The sequence below is a fragment of the Chanos chanos genome, chromosome 15 (assembly GCF_902362185.1).
Source record: "Chanos chanos chromosome 15, fChaCha1.1, whole genome shotgun sequence".
NCBI classification, from domain to species: Eukaryota; Metazoa; Chordata; class Actinopteri; order Gonorynchiformes; family Chanidae; genus Chanos; species Chanos chanos.
The window spans coordinates 5,337,447-5,347,446 of NC_044509.1; the positions used below are offsets into that span (position 1 = coordinate 5,337,447).

Here is a 10,000-nt window from a genome sequence, read left to right on the forward strand (position 1 = left end):
AACAGGATATGCGGAGAAAAAGCCCCCCACTGTCGCGGTCTATGTTGGTGTCCACGTTTGTTGGACTTCTAATCAACCAAGCCAAGGTGAGCATACATGAACATATTCACTATCTTGTTATCATGCATTGTTAACACGTAAACGATTGGAAGCGCCTGTTTTGTAAGTAGTTCACATTCAGTGTGTGTTTGCTGAGCAGTCAGACCACATCCAACATTCAACACAGACTTACTCTGGCATCCGAAAGCCACATTAGGATGACAGTGTTTCGCAGCTCGACTCATATGTAGCCTATAGACTTTTCTCTTCCACCGATAGCATGTTTTTTTTTGTTGTTGTTGTTTTGTTTTGATTAACATATCTATTGCTACAATACTTGACAGTGGTCCAACACGACGCTCCACAATCGTTTGATGGCATACGTAAACATTGTCTGATCTAGGGATCAGAGTTATACAATAGGTATAACGTTATCATTTGCACAAGTTCTTCGGTGCTGTTTTCAGCAAACTATCAACATTTTAGATGCATGTGACGTGACTCTGACCTTGTAAGCGTAATCTGCGATAGGAGCCGCTGGACTCTGAGATATATGTGACGGAATTTCAGCTGTGGAATCTGTAGTTCGTTGTGGTGCGCTATAGTGTTTTTGCGTTGAAAATCAAGTTCTGGGTTTTAATGAATGAAAAACTTGATAGATATTGTAGTATTCCATGCTGTACGTGCACTGTGGAGTATTAGAGATATTCCCTTTAGCGTTTGAAGAGGGTCGTCCATTTGGTCCGAACCCGCTTTATAAATTCAGGGTTACGTAACACCAGTCTTCAGTTCACGCGCGTATTTACGCTGTCGGGTTCGTATAACTGACGCCATCTACCTGCCCAAACCGTAAGTGCAGTTTAGTTGACGTTCAGTCATAATAACGTATACATTTGACTTCTATATGCTGAGACTGTCATCATTCTAACGGATTTCTGAAGAAATACCGTTGCGTTTTTCGCTGCTGTGTAGTTGCAAAAAGAAATGAGAACTTTTAAAAGTGAGCATGATATAATGTGAAAAATGTTACAGCTAATTATTTGTTGTAATCAACATAAAAGCTTGCAGGATGACTGCAGGTCACACTAGTGACCTGGTGTACGAGGTCACGCCACAGCAAAAGTACATTACAGATAAAAATGCCACAGAGTAAAAAATCGATTTAACATTGTGATCAACGCAAATCAGATATGAACGTGTTCAATGCCACAGCCTCTCAAACTACCACTACACACACAAAAAAACAAAAAAGTCGACCTATGCCTTTCGGTGGCACAGCGAACTACGCAAACAGTTTGAACGTATTTAAACATATTTATTTTTTAAACTGGGCCATCATATCAGATTAGGGAAGTTAGCGATAACCCTTTTGTGTATGTGTGTGTGTGTTTGCTATTGAGATTAAATAAAACACTTGGAAGTCGCGTAGAGAGCCGTATCACGACACAATTATGCAGAGTTGGTTGCGTAAGACGGCGGATAGAACAGATAAGCAATGCACGTCTTTGAGGAACGCATGTTATCAGTGTAACCGGTGATAATGTGCTTGAGTGATAATGAATGTTCTTAAAGTCGCTCGCAGCCTGGTCTCCTGATACATGTGACCTTAACAAGGATGCAGGTTCGTTCGGGCGACACTTCTACGTCAGAGCCCCGTTCAGATAACAAACCTCAGACTCCAGGGCTATTTTATCTCCACTTAGATGTCTTTCCTAGGTGCAGGTGCAGGTGTGTGAGCGTGTGAGTGTGTGTGAGTGTGTGTGTGTGTGTGTGTGTGGTGGTAATCTGACAGGTGCCATATGATTGTGTCAAAGTGCAGAAGCTTGATTAGATCACTGTTTGTGTGTGTGTGTGTGTGAGTGTGTGTGTGTGTGTGTGTGTGTGTGTGTGCATGTTCTTGCCTTGCGCTATAGTAATAATCTGACAGGTGCCTTATGACTGTGACTGTGTCAAAGTGAAGAAGCTTTGGTCACCTGCTTGATTACCTCACTCTGTGTGTGGGCACGCACGTGCGCGCGTGTGCGTTTCCATGTCCGTGTGTTTGGGTATGTGTGTGTATCAGACAGGTCTGTCGGTGGTAGCATTGGGTTAGCTCATGACAGACTCTAAAAATTAAAGCTCAGAACACACTGTTCTCTCTCACGGCCTTTTATCCTGTGCCAGCGAATAAGCATCCTTCTTTCCCGGGACGGTGCCGTGGAAAGAGCCAATCTGGGCATTACTTGGCCCTCCAGCCATCCAATAGAACACGTATCAGTCAGTCACACGCCTGTGTGTGATGGGTGTTGTCGTTCCCTTTGGATCTATTTCGGCGCGGGGTGTGAAGAACAAGTGACCCGCTGCACAGAGGGGAACCAGCAGCCATCTGGTCACCCCAGCATCAGGAACTCAAAGTGGAAAAACACACACACACACACACACACACACCCAGCTCAGCTTAATCAAGTTTGAGTGTTTGGAAGAGCCTGGTTGTTCTTGTCAAGGTTGACACTCATATGAGACACTGGATCACTGTCTTGGTGTGAGACATTCCTGAATAGCACTGTAGCATATGAAGGGCAAAGAAACAAAACAAAACGAAAAAAACAAACAAAAAAAACAATCTAGATTCTCCGGCTCAGTATGAATAAACTGGACAGCGCTGAATTGCATGGAAAGTTGAACCAAAAAAAAAAAAAAAGTAAAATGATGTCCTGTCTTTGTAAAACTGTAACCTCATTTACAGGGACCGCACGCTCATTTCACACCTCAGCCTTTGTGTGTGTGTGTGTGTGTGTGTCTGGTAGAGTCTGGAATGCTGTGCTGTCTGTGTAGATTATGAAGTGCTAGCGTCAGCAGAGGCATCTGACCGTAACGCGCCTTCCCTCAGCATTCTCCACATGTTACTTTTTCACTCAGTTTCTCCTCAGCTCTGGACAGCCTAGGTCAAAAATTACCAGTCTGCTGCATCATAAGGCAACAGTTAGTGAGTGTGTGTGTGTGTGTGTGTGTGAGCCTATACCTTGTATTTTGTCATGAGAGTCATCTGCTACCTAGATGCAGCGTTAACTTGCAGTTGAGTAGATCTCTCTCTCTGCTCTTACTTCATAAGACCTAGAATGGTTTTATACTGGTTCAGCCAGGATGAATTAGCCTGCTGATTTTCTAAAAAAAACAAAACAAAAAAAAACCACTTTCTGTCAGGGAATAGTAACCTAGTTCTCTTACTTCTTATTATAGATCCTCAACCAATTATCACTTTCCATAAATATCATATTTTAGGTGTCTTTTACACACATATGGAAACACAACAGTCACTGTCATCTGACCCAAACAGTTGGTGTCTCTGACACCATGGTTACATCACATGACAGTGAGTGCGAAATGAACCGATGTACCATTATAGTGGCGTGAGCTGACAGAGGTGTGACCTGGGCGATGACGGAGCAGCGTCTCCATAGCGACGCTAAGATTCCACAGAGCGTTTGGTGCGTCCGGAGAAAGAAGGGAGTTTTTTCAGAGGGCCCGACGTCCCTGGACACGCGACCCGCAGTCACAGCCATATAGCGAGAATCTCAGTGGCTCGACAAATCGTTTGCATACCTTGCAACGCTGTCAAATTGTCTCTTGTCTTTCTTCTCTTCGACTCTTATCTGCCTAAACAGGGAGAGCGAGATTTCACTGTTGTTGTTGTTGTTGTCGTTGTCATTGTTTATTCGATAATGTTTATCTATATTTGTTTTTTGGTTTTGGTGTGGCAGACAGGAATAGTTTGTTTATGAGTCCTTGTTGATCAGCGGGGGGTCTCTGTTCTAAACCTGCACACATGACGCAATGTTAGTTTGAGAAAAACACCATCACCCCCACTTCAATCCTCCAGCCAACACACAAAAATACACCACCTCAGATGTGCCATTTCTGGTCGCTTTAACTCATGGATTTATGTGTTTGGACTTTGTAATCAGACTTTTTTTTCCCCCCACAATGCCATTAAATACATCATCCTCCTGTCTCTATGCTTGGATCAAGAGGGATTTTTTTGTAGTTGTTGGGACAAACATATTGAATTTATCCTCCTACACACATATTGACTACGTCCACCTACAATCTGATTTTGATGACACTATGAGTCATATGACATTTGATTTATCTCTTTATAGTTTGATTGTTGAGTCATAACTTGTCAGTCACAGCTCATTTCCAGATGCAGATCACTCCTTGTAAACATGACAAGAGCTGTTCAAAATAAGCTGTTTAACAAGGTTACGTAAAAGCCCTATTAAAACCAACTAAAATCACTGCAAAACAGGTACTGATCAAAGTCACTTATTCTCTCTCTCTCTCTCTCTCTTTCTCTTTCTCTTTCTCTTTCTTTCCAAACAGAACTCAAAGAACGCTCAGGGTCTGGTGGGACTCAGGAACCTGGGAAACACAGTAAGTATCTCAAAGAATGGCAGACATTTTAATAGGCAACTGTCAACAGACACGGGTTTTCCTGGTTAAAACGCTCATTCTCTCTCTCTCTCTCTCTCTCTCTCTCTCTCTCTCTCTCTCTCTCTCTCTCTCTCTCTCTCTCTCTGTCTCTGTAGTGCTTTATGAACTCCATCCTGCAGTGTTTGAGTAACACTCATGATCTGAGGGACTATTGTTTGCGTAACAGTCATCGCACTGACCTCAATAACAACTGCAGGGCAAAGGCTGACCTCATGGAAGGTGAGACACCACTGATCTGAGATCAGATATAATGTGGTCTATAATTTAGTCTATTACACCATGTATTACACCAGTCCCTGAAATATATATACATATACATATACATACATACATACATACACACACACACACACACACACATATATATATATATATACACACACACACACACACACACACACACACACACACACACACACACATATATATATATATATATATATATATATATATATATATTTATATATAAAATGTATGATGATACAGGCTTTATATTTATTTGAAATACGAATGATAACCAATAGATGATAACCCATTGCTTCTCTCTCTCTCTCTTTCTCTCTCCTCCAGAGTTTGCCAAGCTGACTCAGACTCTCTGGACATCAGCGAACAGTGAAGCCATCAGTCCCTCTGACTTTAAATCTCAGATCCAAAAATACGCCCCACGGTTCATGGGCTACAAGTAAGTTTGTGACCCCCCACCTGCTCCTTAGACCCCCACCCAGCCGTCTCTCTCTCTCTAAAGAGTTGAGACTCTCCTCCCACGAGTCTGTGCACGAGTCAATACCTGACCGTCACCTTTAAATGAACCTGTCCAATTACTTGCTTCATCTTATCTGATCTCTACGGAGTGATTGACAGCTGATTTGCTCACAAAGCAACTATGAGATAACCTGTGCATTCAGAAGTTAATGACTGTCGAACCAGTGCTGAGATTATGAACTCTTTGTTCTTTTTGGCCTCTACTCTTTCTCTGCTATCCCTCTCTCTCTCTCTCTCTCTCTCTCTCTGTTTCTCTTTCTGTCCATCAGTCAGCAGGATGCTCAGGAGTTTCTGCGTTTTCTTCTCGACGGTCTCCATAACGAGGTGAACAGGGTGACAGTGAGACCCAGCGAGCCTGCCGAGGACTTTGACCATCTCTCGTAAGTTCATTCATACTCACCCCTGTGCCATATTACAACAAATGATCCAGAACATGAAGGGCTACCTGTCACTCCTGCATATACCACATGACTAACATTTATGAGACTTATCGCTGCGTTATCGGATTTAATGTGTTCTTTAGCACAGTGTCATCTGAGAACACTTGGCTTTTTTTTTTTTATATCAGCGTTGCACTTTGAGTTTGAAAGACTCTTGCAATAAATAACCAGCCGATGATGATTAATGATGACAGCTAATGATAAGAGCTGTAATAATCCCTCAGTATCGGTATCACTAGTAATCGGGCTGGTCTGTGAGGGCAGCGGGGGTGACTGTTGGACTGATCGGTTCTCTCTGCTCCACAGAGACGATGAGAAAGGCAAGAGAATGTGGAACAAGTATCTGGAGAGAGAAGACAGCAAAGTAGTGGGTGAGTATAATAACTCTGTGTGTGTGTGTGTGTGTGTGTGTCTGTGTTTGAGTGTGTGTGAGTGTATGTGTGTCTGTGTCTGTGTCCAAGTGTGTGTGTGTGTGTGTGCGCGTGTTTGTGTCTGTGTTTCAGTTTGCATGTGTGTGTCTGTGTTTGAGTGTGTGTGTGTGTGTGTGTGTGTGTGTGTGCTGTGTGTTCATTTAAAATATGTTTGTATGTTTCTCTCTACAGAGCTGTTTGTTGGACAGCTAAAGAGCTCACTCACCTGTAATGAATGTGGCTTCTGCTCCACCGTGTTCGATCCATTCTGGGATCTGTCCCTACCCATCGCCAAGGTTAGTCCACACACACACACACACACACACACACACACACACACACACACACAGGAGTGTTCATTAGTGTGTCAGTGTGGCAGCTGTGTTTGATGGTGGTGTTATTTCTGTCCTGTAGACGTCTGGGGAAGTGAGTTTGATGGACTGCCTAAGGCTCTTCACCAAAGAGGACGTTCTGGACGGGAATGAGAAACCGGTGAGATGTGTGTGTGCGTGTGTGTGTGTGTGTGTGTGTGTGTGTGTGTGTTCAAATTTCAGCATATCCGAGTATGTACATGTACATTCATTTCGCTCATAGCTAATCTCTCTCTTTCTCTCTGTCTGTCACAGACCTGCCAAAGGTGCAAAGCCAGACGGAAATGCACAAAGAAATTCTCCATCCAGAAATTCCCCAAGATCCTTGTACTCCGTATCCTTTTCCTCACAGTTCTAACCCTGCACATCCGCATTTTACCTGTGAATACTGAGCAGCAGAAGCTAAATCAATACCACTCTGAGTTTAAAATATTGAATCAGGATTATGTTTGTGTTAGGTCATCTTGCCTCTGTGTTTAAACATTAACTCCACTAATTTACTGTAACAGAGCATTGCATTGTGGAGTAACAGTAACAGTTTGGCACTCTACTATCATACACAGTTATTACATTTATATATATCATATTTTTAAGACACATTTTACAACGTTGTCTTGTAAACATGCGAGTTGTGTGTGTGTCGGGGGGCCTTGTTTTCGTCCTTGACTTCTTGCCCGTCTCAGATCTGAAACGCTTCTCAGAAGCCCGTGTCAGGACCGCTAAACTCTCCACGTTCGTCAACTTCCCCATCAAAGATTTGGACCTCAGGGAATTCGCCTCCGACAGCAGCAGTGAGTATAACACGGTGTAGTGTTCATTAGAGTACAACATCTGTTCCAACCACCGTCTGCTGTCACGTCGCCCAGACCACGCCAGACGTTATAGTGCAGGAACACTGAGGCTCTCATAATAGTCTCATATGTACGTATGCGTGTGTGTGTCTGTATGTGTGTGTGTGTGTATACACGCACACAAACACACACACATGCACACATACATATGCATGTGTAGTAACTAATTGTGGGCTTTATTCTGTGTCGAATGAAGAGTCAGAATACAGTGCGTCTCTCACCCTGGTTGAAGAGACAGCCAGCTGGTTGGGTCTAGTGAGTAGGACAGGGCATATTTAGGCAGGCGTGATCTCTTTGTGATTTTTAATCTCTCTGTCTGTGTTCTCTCTCTCTCTCTCTTCCTGCAGCGAATGCCGTCTATAATCTGTACGCTGTCTCCAATCACTCTGGTACCACGGTGGGTGGTCATTACACTGCATACTGCAAAAACCCCTGCACAGGAGAGTGGTACACATACAACGACTCCAGGTATGTTCTCACGCTTTTCCATCGGCGCTCACGCGTAGATAGAGAGGGATCATGTCATTAAATGCACAGAAAATGATTTATGTCTTTTCCATAGAGTGTAGTTTTCACGTGTGTGTGTGCGCATGTGTGTGTGCGTGTGTGTGTGTGTGTGTGTGTGTGTGTGTGTGTGTAAGTATCCAAATCAGCATACACTTCTCTTTGTGTCAGCGCTTCTACTTCTGCAGTCTGTTAATTACCCCCCCCCCCCCGTGTTTCTTTCTCTCTCTGCAGAGTGAGCCCCATGTCGTCCAGTCAGGTCCGAAGCAGCGATGCATACGTCCTGTTTTACGAGCTGGCTACCTCCTCGCGTTTGTGAAACTGACGTGGGTTCGTGGCTGTCGGGGACAGTAAAAATCCTGGAGCGAATGCTTTTCAGCCTTTGATTCCTTATGAAGGTCACTAAAGGTCAGGGAACTGAAATCAGGCCCCGAACTACGCGCACAGGCCCAAAGCCTGGGACTCAATTTTTGGAAGAGGCCTGTGCTCTGATGGAGGAACTCAGTAAATGCCTAAAGCTCATGGACTCATGAAATATCATGTTTGGGGCCTGTAAAGCGGTTATAATGCAGCCTGGGACTAAATTTTATGGGCTGCCCAGAGAGAGAGGCTCCTGTTAAGGGCTGTCTCAACGTTTTATTTTTTTTTTGTACCCCTAGCTGGAGCTTTCAGCTGCTCTTGGAGTGGGGATGAGACTCTGGTCCTGTGACTGCGACAGAAAAAGACAGTTAAACACTACCTCTCATACACGAGAAGGACAGTGTATGTGTGTGTGTGTGTGTGTGAGAGAGAGAGAGAGAGAGAGAGAAAAAGAGTGAGTGTGTGCTTTCTCTATGCACTCTGTAACTGAGGTGTTTCATCCCCTCTTTTGGCTATTACCATGACAACGTGAATGGCTCGTAACTTTTGTTCTAGTTTTGATCTATTTGCTTGTTAATACCTTAAGAGAGCCTAAGAACCTTCAACTTGACGGAATGGATTGTCTCTTGTCGCCTCCTGGTGGGCAGTTTGGGTATGGGACACAATGTGGTTAATCATTGCTGTAGGGGTGGTCTTCCAAATCAGCACTCTGAATTTCAGTTCATATTTATTTGAAATTTCAAGTAATTCAAAGTGGATTCACTAGATCCAAATCAAAAAGAAAACATCTGTCTACATTCAAGCCTCCTGATTCATAACCGAGAGAAATTTTTACATCAATCAGTACTGAGGGAGCGTTTGAAATTTGGTCCATAAATCAACTACTGTATCCAGAGCCAAGGCTCAAGTCACTGAAACCTTTTTTTTTTCTGTTTAAATGTACCTTTTCATCGCTTCCTCTATCACATTCCTTTTCTCTCGTTCTTTGTATTCCTTTAGCCTGCATCCACTGTTTGTGTTGTCATAGCAATGCAATGAACCGAAGAGAAGAGTTCTTATAGCACAAGAGTCAACTGGAGAATGTGTGTGTGTTTGTGTGTGTGTGCGTGCGTGTGTGTGTGTGTACGTGTGTGTGTGTGTGTGTGCTTGTGTGTGTGTGAGAGAGAGAATTTTAAACACTGGATATGTGTGAGTGTTTTATTTTTCTATTTATTAAGTAAACATTGTGAATGTATGGAACCTGTGGTGCTGTCAGGCAGCCATGCTGTTTGTATGGAAAGAGATTTATTTAATAATGAAGCCCCAAGGGACGATGCTTGATGATGATGATGCTGATGAAGATAATGATTATGATGATGCTGATCATGTGACGAGTTGTTCTCTCCAAAGTTTCACAAAGCTCAGCTCTTCTGGCTTTTTAAAAGTCATATATATGTAAATAAGAATAAAAGAATCTGTTTGAACTGGACAGATGTGTTTGTGTCTGATTTGTGCGTGAATGAGTACGTGTGTGTGTGCGTGTGTGTGTGTGTTTGCATGTATCTAGATGTGGGTTTGGGTGTGTGTGTGTGTGCATTCATTATCATAAAACTTTGTAACAAGCATATTATACGATTACATAACATCAATCCATGTCAAATAATTTAATCATATAAACACACCGAGGTAAATATGCTTTTATGTTTATTTATTTATTTATTTTACTTATTGAATTTTTTTTCTTTTTTTCTTTCTTTCTTTTTTTTTTTTTTGCATTATAACTTTTAAGCTACATATGCCTCTACCAACAT

General features: G+C 42.8%; 1 protein-coding gene across 1 annotated transcript in view; it reads left to right on the forward strand.

Annotated features, from left to right (window-relative positions):
* Window positions 1–9,358, forward strand: part of usp2b (ubiquitin specific peptidase 2b) — a 9,886-nt gene extending 528 nt beyond the window's left edge. The window contains exons 1-12 of the mRNA XM_030792491.1: window positions 1–86; window positions 4,402–4,452; window positions 4,608–4,731; window positions 5,083–5,194; window positions 5,544–5,654; window positions 6,021–6,085; window positions 6,317–6,420; window positions 6,539–6,616; window positions 6,751–6,829; window positions 7,179–7,286; window positions 7,694–7,814; window positions 8,085–9,358. The exon at window positions 1–86 is cut by the window's left edge and continues 528 nt beyond it. Coding sequence (XP_030648351.1) covers window positions 1–86; window positions 4,402–4,452; window positions 4,608–4,731; window positions 5,083–5,194; window positions 5,544–5,654; window positions 6,021–6,085; window positions 6,317–6,420; window positions 6,539–6,616; window positions 6,751–6,829; window positions 7,179–7,286; window positions 7,694–7,814; window positions 8,085–8,169 — 1,124 coding nt within the window. The 3' untranslated portion in view covers window positions 8,170–9,358. The remainder of the gene's footprint in view (window positions 87–4,401; window positions 4,453–4,607; window positions 4,732–5,082; window positions 5,195–5,543; window positions 5,655–6,020; window positions 6,086–6,316; window positions 6,421–6,538; window positions 6,617–6,750; window positions 6,830–7,178; window positions 7,287–7,693; window positions 7,815–8,084) is intronic.
* Window positions 9,359–10,000: the final 642 nt, after the last annotated feature.